Here is a 19,834-nt window from a genome sequence, read left to right on the forward strand (position 1 = left end):
CATCTTTAAAAGAAGCTGGTAGGCTAAGTGCACATAGTCACCTCTCTTTATCCTCCTCTAGTCTCATCCCCATCTGGGACGCAGAACACCTTCTGTGGTCTTTCTTTCTTCTCTGACTCCATTCCCAATGAATCACAAAGATCTTCTCCAAACTTCCTTCCACTAGCCTCAGCATCCCAGCCTACAAAGCAGCAGACATTTCCTGGGAACACACCAGCTAAACAGATAAGAGAAACTGGCCCACAGAAAATTTTCCACCAGGCCACACACAACCATCACACTCTCCTAAAATTGAGAAAGGAAACAGAAACCAGGAACAAAACACCCATCCAACAAAGACATAGCCAGATATCAGCACCTAAATGTGTAATCATTCCAATACCAGGTGCTTAATGTCAGGACAAAAAAAAAAAAAAAAAAAACAATCAATAAAGACCAGGATAATATGTCTCCACTGGAGCCCAGTAGGCACTAAATATTCTTACACAACTGAAAGTCAGGTAAAAGGAATTAAAACAGCCTTTATGAAGATGATAGTCTTCCTAAAAGAGGAAAGGAATTAATCCCTTAAAGAAAACTAGGAAAATACGAAAAGTAGGAGCAAATGAATAAAACTGTCTAAGACCTGAAAATGGAAATAAATCAATAAAGAAAACCAAAAATTGAGGAAATATGGAAATGAAAAATTTAGGAATTCAAACAGGAACTACAAAGACAAGTTTCACCAAAAGAATGCAAGAGATGGAAGAGAAACTCTCAGATGTTGAAGACATGACAAAAGAAATTGATACGTGGGTAAAGGAAAATACTAAATCAAAATAAATCCTGCCATAAAACATCCAGAAATCTGGGACACTATGGAAAGACCAAATCTAAGAATAACGGGAATCAACGAAGAACTCAGGTCAAAAGACCAGAAAATTTCTTTCTTTCTTTCTTTCTTTCTTTCTTTCTTTCTTTCTTTCTTTCTTTCTTTCTTTCTTTTTTGGTTTTTTGTTTTTTGAGACAGAGTTTCTCTGTTTAGCACTGACCATCCTGGATCCTACACACTGAAAATTTTTCAGTCTCCATTTATGAGAAAATAAGATTTTCCAAGATAAAAACAAATTTAAGCAATATTTATCTACAAATCCAGCCCTGCAGAAGGTGCTAGAAAGAAAGCTCCAACCTACAGATCTTAATTCCAACCATGAAAACACAGGGAATAAAAAAATCACACACCAGCAAAACCAAAACAAAGGAAACACACAAACATTCTACCACCACCACTACCACAGCCAAAAACAAAAACAAGACTCAGCAATCATTGGTCATTGGTATTTCTCAGTATCAATAGAGTTAGATTTAGGCACCTGCTTCTGAGTTGCCTAGCAACCTATGATATCATCATGTGTTGTCGGCCAGGTGGCAACACCTGGCAGGTGTGGTTACTTTGCTCCTTAAAAGGATCAACCCACTACTTTGTGTCTCTCTTGTCCTCTCCCCTTTCTCTGTCCGGGCACCTCCTTCTCTTCCCCCTATCATGTCTCTCTCTATCCTTCTCTTTCTCTCTTCATCTCCATCTAATAAACCTCTTTCATATAAAATCTGCTGTGCTCCTCATCATCAATTTGGTCCAGCATTGGTGCTTTTGGCCAGGGAGGGTCTCTCCTGATTTTGCCAAGACCCCTTTCGGACCCCTTTAATCTTAATAGGACTATGAATGCCTAAAACAGATTTTTTTTTCTGCTCTATCTATCCCTAACCACCTTTGCCTGAAAATCTTTACTTCCTTTCAGCTGCTCTGACTTTACCATGCACAGCACATCTGTCCCACTGCCCACGGTGGCTGCCTGTGGTAGCTGCAGCTTGGACTTGCTTCCTAGAAAATGCACTAAGCCCTGGGGACTCACATGGCACCAAAATAGGCTTGGCAAAACTAAAAACGTGCCACTTCAGACACACACAGCTCGCTTGTAGGTAAGCAATTACTGGATACCCTGTGCACACACAAAATATGTTAGATTGCAACACTGCCTCAGGCTCCATGGGTGATATTTTGAATTTCCTGAGGGATGCCTGACACTCAAGGCTGGCTTACAGACAAGGATTTTCAGTTGTGCAGACATCTATGTCATGAGCAAGCATCCATGCTATGCACACACAGAGGGTTTTTTTTGGAGGGGGGGTTATTTAATTTTATTTTTTATATTAATTATAGTTTATTCACTTTGTATCCCAACTGTACCCCCTTCCTCACTCCCTCCCACTTCTACCCTCCCTTCCTCATTTCCTCCCAAGGCCCTCTCCAACTCCATTGATAAGGTAGGCTTAAAACCGGGCCATGACAGCCCTAACTACCCGCAAGCACCTGGTTTCACTATGCTGTCACAGCCACACACAGCACATGGTGAGCGCCATGTTGATTTTTAAATAGAAAAGCCACTCCATGCACTTGCCCCTCCCCTGCTCCTGCAAAACTCTAAGCCATGCACATTCAAACACTGGCTCTCAATATTTCTGACCTCAGGTGCTACTTCCAAGCTTTTTTTTTTTTAAGATTAAAATAAACTACACAAAATTGATGTCATTCACCAAAAATAATAACAGTTTTCTGTATTATTTTTAGATAAACCACAAAACATTTATTTTTGTAGGTTTTGCTTATAAATCAAGATGAGGCAGTAGACATAATCATGTAAAAAGGCACAAGAAAACAGATAATTCCACTGCCTGTACAGATAGCCTCTGGGTCTGTCTTCCCCATGAAGCAGAAGTGAGTTTACCTGCAAAAAAGCCTGTGAAAATGTGGGCTCAACAAAGAAGTGTAAACAGTGACAACCAAATGTGGAGAACAGTGCCATAACTTGTTCCTTTGAGGTTCTTCCATCCTTTCAGAATCTACATGAATGTTGGTTGCTGAGCTCACAAACTTCTCGTAATTCCTGTGACTGTCCATTACGCAGCTGGATTTTGTCTTTTGCTTTGCTGTACTGAGGCATGAGCCTAGGGCTTGTATGTTCTAGGCAAGAGCTCCACCACAGTCCTCAATCTTTTTTTTTTTTTTTTTTTTTTTTTTTTGAGACCGGATCTCACTATGTGGCCCAGGCTGGCCTAAAACTTGTGATTCTCATACCCCTGACTTCCAAGTGCTGCTACCACATATTTTCCACCTATAACTCCTACAAGTCAAAGATCAATAGTGTACTTCATTGTAACACATTATAAAATATAGTTCTCTCACAAAATTCATTTTCCAAAGGCTGGATAACTTAGTAACTGATAACTGGATCCACAATGATAATGTTAAATCTAAAATGACTTTTAACTGAAAACAATTCCAGAATGCCACTAGCACACAAGCATTTTGGTACTCCCAATGCCAACTAAATCTGTGGCTTCCTCAAGCTCAAACTCATGATAAACTTCAATATTTTCCATCACCTCATTAAGTGAATGCAGTACTGCAGTTAAGCTGCTGGCTGCAAAAAATATGTCAGAGGTTTGTCCCTGGAGATTCTTCCCAAAGGCCCTTGTAAAAGATAACATATTTTAAGAACAACAATGGTAACAAATCAAATCAAAATCTGTCACTGCACTACAGATTACAAATGCTCATTCAGCTATACAGTTATTCCACCTAATATTTCTGTCACTATTTATACCATCTAAACATAAAACAAGTGCTTGTAGGAGATCCACTAAAATCTCAAATGCATTGTGCCTGCCTGTCCAGTGGGAATGGCAAATTTCCTTCAGTTCTTTACCCCATTCTTCACTGTTCTGGAAAAGAACAGAAATTACATTGTCAAAATCTAAAAGCAGCTGTGGTGACCAATGGAAAAAAGAACAGACTTCCTCAATCATTCCTAGAGCCACAGACACACCCAACAACTGGGACAGACTTTACCAACCACACATTTAAGGCACAGGAGGAGCAGAGTGTGTAGACAGCCTGGGGATATTTTTCTAAAAGACTTAAAGCAACAACTTTCATTTTGGCAGAAAATCCACTGGACACAATGTAAGCTTGACCACAACAATACTCCATACTCAATCCCGATTTCTGTTATTGTAGTGTGAAATTTCACAGAAGAGATCTCTGCATCAGCTTCATATGGCAGGAAACCCACAACCTCTTCTTTCAAGTTATGTGCTTCATCAACAAACCTCACTAGCACGGGCAGGTGCTCTTCTCCTGCTATGTCTAACACATCATCTGTGATAATTGGAAAGAAGTGTGAGTCTCTCACTTCCTTAGGACCTCTTCTTCTGAACTGATGCAGCACTCCACGAGTGTCTGGAAGTTATCTGGAACAAAGAGGCTTTCTGGGATCTCAATGGCCTTATGCCCATCCAAGTGTATGTTCTGCTTTACCATGAGAATCTCAAATAATGGTTTGAGGTACTCTTTGTTCTCCTTTTCTTTAAGGGTTAACATCCTGCTGGTTCCCCCCTTCTGCACTGGGTCTCTGAGCATTCCTGTTAGTTTCCTGTCTTTGTTCCAGTGACCTGATTTCATCTTCACTCAATTCCTTTTTTTTTTTTTAATTTATTATTTATACAGTATTCTGCCTGCATGTAGGCCTGCAGGCCAGAAGAGGACACCAAATCTCATTATAGATGGCTAAGAGCTACCATGTGGTTGCTGGGAATTGAACTCAGGACCTTTGGATGTATAGCCGATGCTCTTAACCTCTGAGCCATCTCTCCAGCCCTTCACTCAATTCTTTTATTCGTTTTCTGTATCTGCTATGTGGATTGTTCAAATGACTGGTAAGAGTAAATATTGTTGGTTTTGCATTATCTCAAAGAACTGTCTGATAAGAATTAGTTTTACAATTCCATTCACTCTGCCCAACAGTTGCCCATCAGGCTCAGCATCTGCTTTGATAGTCTGAAGGGCAGAGGCTTTCAGAGGCCCTCTGTGGTAGGTTCCTAGGTTGTTTCCTGTTTTCTTCTTCTTCTGATGTCCATCCTTTTTGCCTTTCCGGATGGGGATTGGACATTTTAGTTAGGGTCCTCTCTCTTGCTTAGTTTCTTTAGATGCACAGGTTTTAGTGGGTTTGTCCTATGTTGTATGTCTATATGAGTGAGTATATACCATGTGTGTCTTTTTGCTTCTGGGACAACTCACTCAGGATGATCCTTTCCAGATCCCACCATTTACCTGCAAATTTCATGATTTCCTTATTTTTCATTGCTGAGTAATATTCCATTGTGTAGATGTACCACAATTTCTGCATCCATTCTTCAGTTGAGGGGCATCTGGGTTGTTTCCAGCTTCTGGCTATTACAAATAAAGCTGCTACAAACATGGTTGAGCAAATGTCCTTTTTGTGTACTTGAGCCTCTTTTGGATATATGCCCAGTAGTGGTATGGCAAGGAGAGCAACAGAACAAGAAAATTTGAACACAGGGAACTTCCCAGAGACTCATATTCCAGCCAAGGACTATTCATGGAGATAACCCAGAACCCCTGCACAGATGTAGCCCAGGGCAGTTCAGAGTCCAATTGGGTTACATAATAATGTGAAGAGGGACTGCCTCTGACATAATCTGATTGGCCTGCTCTTTGATCACCTCCCTCTGGGGGGGAGCAGCCTTACCAGGCCATAGTAGAGGACAATGCAGCCACTTTTGATGTGAACTGACAGACTAAGATCAGAAAGGAGAGGAGAACCTCCCCTATTAGTGGACTTGGGGAGTGGCATGCAAGCAGAGGGAGGAGAGAGGGTGGGATTGGGAGGGGAGGAGGGAGGGGCTTATGGGGGGAATGAATAAAGTGTAATTGATGGGAAAAAAATAAAAAAAATATATAAAAAAATAAAAAAAAGATTAAAAAAAGAATTAGTTTTACAGATCATAGAGGTCTCAATGTGTTTGGCACATAGTCGATAATGCTTATTTAGTTGGTCACGTGTTGTTTTGTGTTTGTTTTTTTTGTTGTTGTTGTTTTGTTCTGGTGTTTTTTTGTTTTTTTTTCTTATTTTTTTAATTTTTTATTTAACTTTTATTAATTACACTTTATTCCTTTTGTATCCCCCCATAAGCCCCTCCCTCCTCCCCTCCCAGTCCCACCCTCCCCCCCTTTCTGCATGCATGCCTCTCTCCAAGTCTACTGATAGGGGAGGTCCTCCTCTCCTTCTTTCTGATCTTTTTTTTTTTTTCTTCTTCTTCTTCTCAATGCAGTTTATTCAGGAACCTTGAACAATCTTCTGACCCTGGGGAAAGCCAGCCCACAGCTTAAAATAGCCTCTGGGTAGCCAACCCCAGTGTGCCTCGTGGATAATGCACATAGGTCCACATACAGGGAAGCAAGCCAGATCCTCAGCCTTAGCCAAATATGGAGTTGTTTGTGACAGAGAGCACTCACCATCGGGAAGGTGGAAGGCAGAAACCAGCTCCATTTTAAGGCGCGGCATTACGCAGCTCTCTACAGTTCCCCCTTTTTGTTTTAGACGCATCAGGCAAGAGTAGAGGTCTGATCTCTGATATTAGAAATAAATTGGGACTTTGTACCAATGTTCATTTAGGTGTCATCCACCCAAAGAGCATTAGACCCGTCCGATACCTTTTTCTCAGAGGCAGGACCTGGGGCATCAACCCGCATGCAATCAGACATGCTCTTCTCTGGGTCGAAAGCGGCTGACCCTGAGTGCAGTGCTTAGCCTCGCATCTTGAACGTAACATTTTAGCTTTTTATGGTCGCCAACCATGCTTGGGGAGACTGTCCTGCTTCAATGGCTGTAAAGGCCTGAATGATCATGGCTGCATTACACTGTTGTGAGACTCTAATCTTGCATATACACCACAGGCAAACCAAGGAGACCAACACCAGAAGGCCTGCTAATGCTCCCATGCCCGCCCATTCCTTCAGATGATTCATGGCTGCAGCAATCCATGATGATAATCCTGTGGCTAGTCCTGTGTCCACTCTGGTAGAATTTGCCGTAACAATGGCCACTCTCAGCTACTCCATCATAGTATCGAATTCTTCAGTCCAATTACCTAAAATATAGCTAGACAATTGTTTAGACATATTTGCAGCACAGGAAAAATTCTCATATTGTATGCTAGTGATACAAAGTCCAGCATACTTCCATTGACAGCCAAGTTGAGCGATTTGCCATAGGGTATCAATTTGCTCCTGCATGAGGTAAATCCTCTGATTGAACACCATCAAGTCTCCTTTTAGTTGAGCATTAATTCCTTTTTGTACATCTAAAGCATGAACTACATTGGCTAAAAGATTATTTAGGGTCTGAGCAGTCTGCATAGTATGACTCATGGCTAATGCCGCGGTGGTAGCTCCAACAGCCGCCAATGAGATGGCAGTAACAATGGTGGCTGTAATTCCAAGATCCCTTTTCTGTCTGAAGAGAGTCATAGTGTGAGGGGCATCAACGGGCACAGGCACCCAGCGAGGCATGCGAGTAACCAGGGCATACCTAAATTCACTAGCATTCCAGCATTGGGCAAAAAAGCAAGTATCATTACCACAATTACTTGGCTCTATCTGGCTAACAATGAATAAAAATGGGGGATATAAACAAACAGGTGTGGACTTATAGGAAATATTATGAGAAGCCTTAACGGAACCTCCCACAGGGGGCCTCTGGGGGCCTCTGCCCTGCAGACTATCGAAGCGGATGCTGAGCCTGATGGGCAACTGTTGGGCAGAGTGAATTGAATTTTATGTAAGAACTGGTAGGTAGTAAGAGCTGGAGAGGGCAGGGCCTCCACAGGGAGAGCAGCAGAGCAAGAGAATTTGGAGACAGGGAACTTCCCAGAGACTCGTGCTCCAACCACGGACTATTCATGGAGATAACCTAGAACCCCTGCACAGATGTAGCCCATGGCGGCTCAGTCTCCAGGTGGGTTGCATGGTGATGTGAAGAGGGATTGCCTCTGACATAATCTGATTGACCTGCTCTTTGATTGCCTCCCCCTGGGGGGGAGCAGCCTTGCCAGGCCATAGTGGAGGACGGTGCAGCCACGTTTGGTGTGAACTGGTGGACTGAGATCAGAGGGGAGAGGAGGACCTCCCCTGTCGGTGGACTTGGGGAGTGGCATGAATGCAGAGGGGGGAGGGAGGGTGGGATCGGGAGGGGAGGAGGGAGGGGCTAATGGGGGATGCAGAATGAATAAAGTGTAATTGATGAAAAATTAAAAAAAAAAAAGAAAAGATAATTTAAGAACCTTAAATGACTTTCAAAAGTGGAGGAAAACATGGAGTTAGTCAATTTACATGGAGCACCATTGTCCCTGGGGGCAATGGTCTCCTGAACCTACTCAGACCTCAGACACCACCACTGCTAGTTCTAGAACTGATGCAAGAGGTGTTTTATCTTTTAAGTCTGCTCTCCTACAATTCTCAACCTACTTCTGGCATCTGGCCGGGTCCCGCGGGAACCTGAAGAAGGCCAGGTTGGACTTCGTGCTCTTCCGAGTGCAGTTGGTGGCAGAGCAGAAGTCCAGCACAGCTGCTTGGCCGCCTTTGGGTCCAGCCCTCCCCTCCCCGAATCGTCAGGGCAGCTAGACCACCTCGCAGGGCAGGGGAGGGGAGCTGGGCTGACTGGCCCTACCTGCAAGCTTTAAAAAAATCTTTTTCTTCCTGTTTCTGTACACCCTGCTTATATATATATATATATATATGCATTTTAAATTCTTATCTAACGAGTTATATAATTTTCTCATTCATTTACACTTATAAGACTTCCTTAATCATAACTAATTCTCAGTTTATCTCCTTTTAAACTAGGAAGCCAACAAGCCTCATTTTAAATTGGTATGAGTTTTTAGAAAATTTCAAGGTTATAAATGTCTACTCAAATTAAGTTAATTTAAAATGTATGTCTAACTGCCTATATCTGTATCAATTCCTAAATTAATAAATGCTATTTCTCCTGCCATATGCTGCTTATGATTCAGATTCACCACTAGGCTTTCTAGCTAATGGGTTTGCTATAATAAATACAAATGTAATTTTAAAATTGCTGTATACTCTTCTACTATATTGTTGGTTTTAAAACTCATAACTCAGGGGTTACTACGTAGGTTTTTTTTACCAGTATTCTAAATTAAGATCTATTAATTTTAGAGGTAGTTGTGTTAAAACTTGGTCATTGTGCTATATTTTTACTATCAAAAGGTTAAGACATGCTTGGTCTTGCTTTTTAAAAATGGTATTATTATTAATCTATAGTATAGCCTTAGACTTATTATTATTATTAATCTATAGTATAGCCTTAGACTTTTATAAGCTATAAACTTTTCATATACTAAATCATATAGAAAACTTGTGCTTTCACTTTAATGGACTATATTTATGCTGAGACTTAAATCCAAACTTTAGGCAGAACGCAGGGAATCTTATGATAGAAGTAGGTAAGACCTGGAGAGGAGAGGAGAGCAAGAGAACCAAAAATTTGGGCAAAGGGGTCTTTTCTGAGACTGATACTCTAACCAAGGACCATTCTTTGAGATAACCTAGAACTCGTGTACATATGTAGCACATGGCAGTTCAGTGACCAAGTGGGTTCAACAGTAATGGGGATAGAGACTGTCTCTGACATGAACTGATTGGCCTGCTCTTTGATCACCTACCCCTGAGGGGGGGAGCAGCCTTACCAGGCCACAGAGGAAGATAATGCATCCACTCCTGATGAGACCTAACAGACTAGGATCAGAGAAAATGGGAGAAAACATCATCTATCAGTGAACTGGGGGAGGGCCATGAGTGGAGAAGAGGGAGAGAGGGTGGGATTGGGAAGGGAGGAGGAAGGGAGCTACAGGTGAGAAACAAAGTGAATAAATTATAATCAATAAAAATATAAATAAAAAAGAAAAAGAAAGAAAGAAAATGATGAAAAGGATATTCCAATTAAATGGATATGAGAAGCAAGCTGGTGAAGCTATTTTAGTATCTGAGAAAATAGACTTCATACCAAAACTAATCAGAAGAGTTAGAGAAGGACACTATATACTCATCAAAAGAAAAACCCACCAAGAGGACACTTTAATTCTTAATGCCTATGCCCCAAACACAATGACACAAATTTGCAAAAGAAATACCACTAAAGCTTAAATTACATATTATACGCTGATTATAGAAGACTTTAGTACCCCATTCTTGCCAATGCACAGTTCAAACAGACAAAAACCAGTGTTATATTGCAGCTGACTGACTGACATTACAAATCAAATGGACCTAACAGATATCTCAGAACATTCCAACCAAACAGAAAAGAATATACCTTTTTTTCTCAGCACATCATGAAACATCCTCCAAAATTGACCACACAAAGCAAGTCTTAACAGATTGAAAATAGAAAGACCTGGAAGGGACAGGAGTTCCACAAGGAGAGCAACAGAACCAAAAATTCTGTGCACAGGGGTCTTTTCTGAGACTGATACTCCAAACAAGGACCCTTCATTGAGATAACCTAGAACTCCTGCTCAGATGTAGCCCATGGCAGCTCAGTCTCCAAGTGGGTTCCATAGTAAGAGGAACAGAGACTGTCTCTGACATGAACTCAGTGGCTGGCTCCTTGATCACCTCCCTCTTTTGGGTGAGCAGCCTTACCAGGCCACAGAGGAAGACAATGCAGCCAGTCCTGATGAGACCTGATAGGTTGGGGTTAGATGGAAGGAGAGAAGGACCTCCCTTATCAGTGGACTTCGAGAGGGGCATGGGAGGATATGAGGGAGGGGTATATGTGAAAGGGAATGAAAGGGGGCCACAGCTGGGATACAAAGGGAATAAACTGTAATTAATATAAAAAATTAAAATAAAAAAGAAAATTGAAATAATTTCATTCATCCTATCAGATCACCATGGATTAAAGCTGGATATGAACAACAACAGAATGCTTACAAATTTATAGAAACTGAACAACAGACTACTGAAAGAAAATGCGTCAAGACACAATCAAAGAAATTAAAGACCTTCTAGAATTGAACGAAATGAATAGACAGTATCTCCAAACTTCTGACACACAAAGAATGTGGTTGTAAGAGAAAAGGTCACAGCATTAAATGTGTACATTAAAAAACTGGAGACATTTCATACTAGTAACTTAATAGAACACCAGAAAGCTCTAGCACCCTAAAAAAAAATAAATAAATCATACATTAAAAACAGTCGATCCTTTGGGGCTCTTTTCCTTTTGTTGATTTGCTTTATCCAACTTTGATGTGATAGTTTTTGTTTTATTATATTTTATTTAAAAAAAAAGTAAACATACTCACAATCAAAAATCACAATATAAAATCAAAAGACCAATAAGATGGGGGGAAAAAGGCCTAAATAAAGCCATACGAGGCAAAAAGTCTACAAAGTACCAATAAGTTCATTTTGTTTTGGTCATTTACTGCTGGGCCTACACTTAAGTATGGTTTATATACCCAGTGGGACAGCCTTGGAGAAAACTAATTTGTCCTTTTCAAGTGGGGTTCGATTGGAGGCGGGAACCTGTGTCTACTTCCTCCTCTCAGCACTGGGAACCCATCAAGATTTGACTTGTGTAGACCCTGTGCATGTTGCCACACACTCTGTGATTTCATGTGTGCATCAGTGGTATTGTGTCTATAAGACAGTACTTCCTTAGAGACATACATCCCCTCTGGCTCTTACAGTCTTTCCCCCTCCTCTTCTACATAGCTCCCTGAGCAGTGGGAGGCAGGGTTTGATGAAGACATACCATTTGGAACTGAGTTCTGTAGTGGAATATTTCGTTTCTTTAATAACTCAGTTATATTTTGGAAATAGGATTTTATTTTATTCCTAAGAGTGGGATATGGAGTTGCTTTTAGTTTGTCCACAGCTGATAACAGACTCATACAGCTCAGAGAGTGTGGTCTTTGCCAGCTACCATTAGTGGAATTGTGAAAACTCAGAGAAAGACAGAGACAGAGACAGACAGACAGACAAAGAAAAATAACTCAAGGAATGCTCTAAGAGAGGAAGCTTCAAGGGACTCTCTCAGAGGAAACAAGGCTGCTGGTGGTTTTGTTGTTTGCTGGTTTGCTGGACCGCTGGACTGCTGGACTGCTGGACATCCTGAAGACAAGACTGTTATTTTCCCAAAGAGCCTTATGACCCTCAACAGCCAGAAGAAGTTAAAGAGAACTCCTCCTTGTCTCCTTTCTAGCCTTCTTTCTCTCCTACCTAGGGCCAAGTGTTTACGAGTTAGAGACATAAGGAACCCCAAATGAGATTAAAAATAGGACCTACATAGACGGGCATGGTGGCACAAGTCTTTAATCCCAGCACTGAGGGAAGCAGAGGCAGGCAGATCACTGTGAGTTCAAGCCAGAAGGATAAGTATGAAAAGAAGAAGAAGAAGAAGAAGAAGAAGAAGAAGAAGAAGAAGAAGAAGAAGAAGAAGAAGAAGAAGAAGAAGCACTAAAAAGTAAAATGAAAATAAAAAAGAAAGTATTTTTTTTAAAAAAAATAGCACCTATGATCAGAAGGAAGGAGAGGGGGACCTCCCCTATCAGTGGACTTGGGGAGGGGCATTCGTGAAGAAGGGGGAGGGAGGGTGGGATCGGGAGGGGATGAGGGAGGGGCTTATGGGGGGATACAAAGTAAATAAAGCATAATTAATAAAATAAAATAAATTATAATCATAGAAAAAATAGCACCTACAGCGTGCTTCAAAATCTCTTGCTGTTTGCATATTATTCAGTTGTGGGTCTCTATATTTGTTCCCATCTACTGAGAGAGGAAGTTTCTCTGATGACGGATAAACAAAGCACTGATCTATGAGTACTGCAAAATGTCCTTAGGACACCTTTTGTTTTTGTTTGTTATATTCCCCTAGCAGAACAATGGTATTTGGCTTTCCCCTTCTCCCATGGTCTACCTAATGTCAGGTTTTTGGCCACCATAACAACATTTTAGACATAGGTTCTGTCTCACAGAGTGCCCTTCAATCCTATAAGATAATGGTTGGTTATTCATCTAACATTTGTGCTCCTATTACACCACCATATCATGCAGGCAGGTCACCATTGTAGATCACAGGGTTTTTAGCTAAGTTGATGTTTCACTTTCTCGACTGGTAACATACAGAGGACCTTTCAGTTCCATGAGTGCCAGTCAGGAGAGGTGAAGGCTCTAGTGTGGAACTAGTTCAACTTCTCTATATTCATATTCATAAATGTTGCTTGTTATATCTTATCAAGATCAGTTTGTAGAGAGCAACCAATAGCCTTGACAATAACCTGAAATGTTTGAGGATTTCCATAGAGCTCCTTTGACCAATTCCTGGCACTGGAGTTTTCACATGATGGTGAAGGATGTCTGTCTGGGGCACTGTCTCCCACTTTAAGTGGTGACTTCAGTTAGATGTTTCTCAGATATGTATATATTTTGGGATGTTTCTATGATTGTTGGCTTTTATATGACCCTTCACATGTCCTTTATTGTTACATACTCCTCCCCATATCCCTTCTCTTACTTCTCTTGCCCTTAACTTTCCCCATTTAATCCACCTTTTCCAGTCCCCACCCCCAGTCCCTCCATAACTATAAATTCTATTTCCTTTTTCTTGGGAGAATTCTCCCCTCTCCAAGTCCCTTCTTGAATACCTAACCTCTGGTTATATAGATTGTAGTACACCTACTGAAGGCTTAAAATCTAACATCCACCTATACTAATATTTAAAAAAAATGCAATATTTGCCTTTTTTGTCTGAGTTACCTCATTCAAGATGGGTTCTTCTAACTTTGTCCATTTACCTGCAAAATTCATAATTTCAGGGTTCATACTCACAATATGAACAATATCATTACATGAGTTTCATATAAGCCTGAGCTAAAGAGTGACTTCTAGACCAGGCTGGGCTTCAGAGTGAAAACATATCTCAACAACGCAAAACAAAAAGTTAAATTCATTCTGAGAATATGTTTTTTTCATAAGTTTTTTTTTAAAAAGATGATTATTTAATTTATGTGTGTCTGTCTTCCATGCATGAGTGAGTACCTACAGAGGCCAGGAGAGGTGTCAGATCTCCTGGAGGTAGAGTTACAGCTGGTTTTTGGCCAATGAGCATGGGTACTGGGAACCAAATTCAGGTCCTCTGAAAGAACAAAGAACTCCTTAAAATAATTAGCCACCTGTCCAGACTTGGAAGAATACATTTCAAAAAATCACATTATAGGATTTTTAACAATGAAAGGAATATATAATTCCTGCGAAGAAAGAATCGCCATGTATGAAATTAGTTTTAGAAGTTGTTGAAAATGTGCAAAGTTTGGAAAAGCTTTAAAAAGAAAAGGTTTTCACCTGGAAAAAAAATATTCTGTTGCATACCACATTTTTACAGGAAATGTGGCCATGTTTTGGCCAAACTAGTTAAATTACAATGTGCCTGAAGCAAAGATATAAAAAAACTATGAGACTTACTTAAACAGAATCACATCTCACCCGACAAAATCTGTGATGGACAAAAATATTGGTATTTTAGCTCCTAATCTTGACAAACATCTTAAAAGAAAAAGTAGAGAAATTTTCTCTCAGATTACTCATTCTGTATATAGTCACATACTCTAAAAATGTGGAAACCATAAAGAACTTCATCATGACATGAGAATTCAAAGTTGCTTTCCTGGTAAGGAAGCTTTGTTTTTAATTGTCCACTAGAAACAGTTAAGTCAGGGGATCTGCATAATAATCTCTTCAGTGAGCTGAAATGTGCAGGAATTGTTGACAAGGCGCATGAATATGCTGTCAAAATGAACCCTGGGTTATAAAGGATGAGTTAAATCAAGATTCAACTGAAGATGAACTTCCAAATTAAAATAATTCCTCAACCATGAGAAATGACCAATCAGTATTTACCCAGATATTGAATCGAACACTTAGAAATGATTTTTGTAAAAACACAGTCTCTTGAAGAATTCCAAATGTTCCATATATCTACAACAGTACAAAACATGAAATCTCTGAAAAGAACATCATAAGTGAAAATTATTGTTTCACAGACTCATTCACAGCAATAAAGAAAAAGACACAACAAATCACAATGGACAAAGCTGGACAACTTATTGTAAAACCACTACAGATGGATGTGAGAAGCGCTGGGGAAATGAAATGAATAGCCAGTGAGACCTGGCTGCTCTTCTGTGACTTGGCTCTTCAGAGAAGTCTGTAAAGTGCATTTGTAAAATAAGGTTAATTTGTCCCAGCCCAGTGGAATTGAATAGTCCTTATTCATGCAGTCTAACCTTCTGCCTTGCTGGAGAGTATTTCATTAGCTCTATGACTCAGTATAAATGTATCAAGATAGTTTACATTAGCAGTCACACTGACCTACCATTTCTTTAAAATACGAATGCAAGGAAATAATCTGGGCAGAAAATGACACTTGAGTCCGTTTGGCAGTCTTTACAATTCTAACATCTTTTTTATTAACTCATCATGACTACAGAGATGTAAACGTGTCAGTTTTATCAACTTACTTTGCCTGAATTATGCATTTAAACTCACAAACTTAAGGTTCTACAATAGTTCTGATGTTTTTTTCTCTCAAAAGCATTTATCAGTGGATTGCAAGCTCCTGAGATTTCACTCATTTTATTTCAATATCACGTCAAAAGACTTTTCCCAAAGAAGGACTTGCAACTCTTTGACACAATATTCTCATTTATACCAAAGGACTCTTCCCTTGATGGTACTTTTGTATTAGAATTGAAGCCTGTAGCTTAAAAACTTAAGCATAAACCTGGGAGCATATTTTACTTATCATTATTTTCCAACTGATTAGATGAAGTCTTCAAGCTGGGGAGTATATTGATAGGCATATTGTTTTTCAGTCCCAAATATGGGGAATTTTATGGGCTTAGACATGAATGAAATTTTCTTTGTCCTAAGATAATTGAACCAGATGCAAAACCTTCTCAATTCTGAAATGCTCATTTCTCTCTTGGCTCTCAAATATTCATTAACTTTTAATGCATAGTCTTAATATTTGGGTATATAAATTTCCAGGTACAGATATGGATGACTGAACTGTAGAACATGATCCCAAGTCAATGTTTAATCAACCTCAGAGACCTCTGCTCCACTATTCTTGGTTACCTGCTGTTTTTGCTTGAAACTTTTATCAGTATTTTAACCATCTCTTCTCTGCACACACAAAGTTAGAAAAAGAATATTTAATGCAAAATAATTCTCTGGCCTGTATTTTTTACCTGAAATTTTTAATAATGTATTTTAATAATATGATGATATTCAATTATATTTTCACGTATGCATACGTTGTACTTTGATCATATTCACCTCTATTATTTTGCTTATCCTCTTTCCCTTACCTCCTTTTTTTTTCCCCTTTCAACCTTCCTGGCGGTTCCTCCTTCTAGTTTTTTTCTTTTATTTCCTTTTTATTTATATATTTTTTTAATAATTGCACTTTAATCACTTTGCATCCTCCGTATAGCTCCCACCTTCTTCCCCTCCCAAACCCTCCCTTCCTCCCCCATCTCTACCCTTGCCCTTCCCCAAGTCCACTAATAGGGGAGGTCTTCTTTTCCTTTCTTCTGATCCTAGGTCTCATCAGGATTGGCTGCATTATCTTCCTCTGTGGCCTGGTAAGGCTGCTCCCTTCTCAGGGGGAGGTGATAAAAAAGCAGGCCAATCAGTTCATGTCAGAGACAGTTCCTGTTAGCATTACTATGGAACCCACTTGGACACTGAACTTCCATGGGCTACATCTGTGCAGAGGTTCTAGGATATCTCCATGCATGGTACTTGGTTGGAGTATCAATCTCAGGAAAGACACCTGTGCTCAGATAATTTTTTTCTGTTACTCTCCTTGTGGAGTTCCTGTCCTCTTCAGATCTTACTATTTCCCACTTCTTTCATAAGATTCCCTGCAATCTGCCCAAGGGTTGGCCATAAGTCTCAGCATCTGCTTTGAGAGTCTGCAGGGAAGAGCCTTTCAGAGTCCCTCTGTGGCAGGCTCCTAACTCGTTCCCTGTTTTCTCCTACTTTTGACATCCATCTTCTTTGCCTTTCTGTATGGGGATTAAGCATTTAGACCAGTGTCCTCCCTCTTGATTAGTTTCTTTAGGTGTACATATTTTAATAGGTTTATCCTATATTATATGTCTATGTGAGTAAGTATATACCGTGTGTGTCTTTCTGCTTCTGGGATGGCTCAGTCAGGATGATCCCTTCCACTTCCCACCATTTACCTACAAATTTCATAATTTCCTTGTTTTTCATTGCTGAGTAGTATTCCAATGTGTACATGTACCACAATTTCTGCATCCATTCCTCAGTTGAGAGGCATCTGGGTTGTTTCCAGCTTCTGGCTATTACAAATAAAGTTGCTACAAACATGAATGAACAAATGTCCGTATTGTGTACTTGAGCCTCTTTTGGATCTATGCCTAGGAGTGTTATAGCTGGAACTTGAGGAAGCACTATTTGTAGTTGTCTGAGAAAGCTGCCAGATTGATTTCCAGAGTGGTTGTACAAGTTTACATTCCCACCAGCAATGGAGGAGGGTTCCCCTTTCTCCACAACCTCTCCAGCATGTGTTGTCAGCTGAGTTTTTGATCTTGGCCATTCTGATGGGCATAAGGTGAAATCTCAGGGTCATTTTGATTTGCATTTCCCTAATAGCTAATGACGTTGTGCATTTCTTTAAGTGTTTCCCTGCCATTTTACATTCCTCTATCAAGAATTCTCTGCTTAGGTCTATTCCCCATTTTTTTTAATTGTAATACTTGATTTGTTGCTTTTCAACTTCTTTAGTTCTTTATATATACTGGATATTAGCCCTCTGTCGGATAAAGGGTTGGTGAAGATTCTTTCCCAATCTGTCCCAGTCGTTTGGTTTTGATGACAGTGTCCTTTGCTTTACAGAAGCTTTTCATTTTCATGAGGTCTCATTTATTGATTGTTGGTCTTAGAGCCTGTGCTGTTGGTGTTCTGTTCAGGAAGTTGTCTCCTGTATCAATGAGTTCAAGGCTCTTCCCCACTTTTTCTTCTAACCGATTTAAAGTGTCCGGTTTTATGTTGAGGTCTTTGATACACTTGGACTTTAGATTTCTGCAGGGTGATAAGTATGGATCTATTTGCATTTTTCTACATGTAGACATCCAGTTAGAGCACCACCATTTGTTGAAGATACTATCTTTTTTCCATTATATAGTTTTGGCATCTTTGTCAAAAATCAGGTGTCTTTAAGTGTGTGGGTTTATTTCTGGGTCTTCTATTCAGTTCCATTGATCCAACATTCTGTTTCTATGCCAGTACCATGCAGTTTTTATTACTGTTGCTCTATAGTACAGCTTGAGATCAGGGATGGAGATACCTTCAGATGATATTTTATTGTAGAGGATTGTTTTAGCAATTCTGGGTTTCTTGTTATTCCATATGAAGTTGAGAATTTTTCTTTCAAGGTTTGTAAAGAATTGTGTTGGTAATTTGATGGAAATTGCATTGAATCTGTGTGGCAGCCCATTTGGCGTTATTGGCAAATTGGAATGTGCCTCTGTGTAGTAGAACTCGGCCTTTCGGCCCTAGTTATTATCACAGCAGAAGGTTCAGACTGTGAGAACTAGGTAGTAAATTCCTTGCTACCATGGTAACCAGACAGCAGAATCTGTGTAACTTTGAGTGAGCTCTCCTATGTTTTGGCCAAGTAAAGCTCCTACTTGAGAAACTGCTAGTACTTATCTGCCTAATTAAGTGTTAACCTGATGTCCATTAAACCGACACCTTGATCAAAGCATAGACTTGGTGTTCCTCTTCTTGTCACCTTGTCCCTCTCTCCTCAGCATTCACTCAGGAGGTGTCCATGTGTCACTGCTGGTCGGTGATAAATCTGTAGATTGCTTTTGGTAAGATGGCCATTTTTACTATGTTAATCCTGCCAAGCCATGAGCATGAGAGATCTTTCCATCTTCTCATATCTTCTTCTAATTCTTTCTTCAGAGACTGGAAATTTTTTTCATACAAGTCATTGACTTGCTTGTTTAGGGTCACACCAAGGTACTTTATGTCCTTTGTGGCTATTGTGAGGGGGGAGGGATTATTTCCTTAATTTCTTTCTCAGCCTTTTTATCTTTTGTATACAGGAAGGCTACTGATTTTTTTGTTAATTTTGTATGCAGCCACTTTGCTGAAGGTGTTCATCAGCTGTAGGAGTTCCCTGGTAGAATTTTTGGGGTCACTCAGTTATACTATCATATCATCTGCAAATAGTGATAATTTGACTTCTTCCTTTCCGATTTGTATCCCCTTGATCTCCTTCAACTGTCTTATTGCTCTAGCAAGGACTTCCAGAACTATGTTGAAGAGATATGGAGAGAGTGTGCACCTTTGCCTTGTCCATGATTTCAGTGGGATTGCTTTAAGTTTCTCTCTGTTTAGTTGGATGTTGGCTATAGGCTTGCTGTATATTGCCTTTACTGTGTTGAGGTACGTGCCTTGTATCCCTGATAGCTCAGTGCTGCAGAATTTGCCTAGTGTGACCAAAGTCTTTAAAAAATACAACAAACAACCTGAACAATGTGTTGTGTGTCTACAATCCAATCCTTCAGGGAGGATAAGACAGCAGGATCTGTGATTTTAAGGCTAATCTAGGCTACAGAGTGAAATCCTAGCTCCAAAAAGTTCTCCTTATGGACTAACTTATTCCAAGATTTGTCCTTTCTGTTGTTTTGATGTAAGTTCAATGTCAATAATTTATTTATCTTTTCCTGTAATATGTTAAACACCCCAGTCCAATAGTTTCATTTTTCCAACTACTGTTGGACCATGCTCCTGGTAGGTTTGTGAATTTGTCCCACAACTGGTTCTTTCATCTTGGCTGACATGTAGAACAGTTCAATAAAT

The 19,834-nt window shown here is 40.0% G+C and overlaps 1 protein-coding gene across 1 annotated transcript in view; it reads left to right on the plus strand.

Moving 5' to 3' along the window:
• Positions 1-8,521, plus strand: part of LOC132649958 (fibrous sheath-interacting protein 2-like) — a 91,084-nt gene extending 82,563 nt beyond the window's left edge. Inside the window, exon 17 of the mRNA XM_060374729.1 lies at positions 8,339-8,521. Coding sequence (XP_060230712.1) covers positions 8,339-8,521 — 183 coding nt within the window. The remainder of the gene's footprint in view (positions 1-8,338) is intronic.
• The last annotated feature ends 11,313 nt before the right edge of the window (positions 8,522-19,834 follow it).

The sequence above is a fragment of the Meriones unguiculatus genome, chromosome X (genome assembly GCF_030254825.1).
Source record: "Meriones unguiculatus strain TT.TT164.6M chromosome X, Bangor_MerUng_6.1, whole genome shotgun sequence".
Classification (NCBI taxonomy): Eukaryota; Metazoa; Chordata; class Mammalia; order Rodentia; family Muridae; genus Meriones; species Meriones unguiculatus.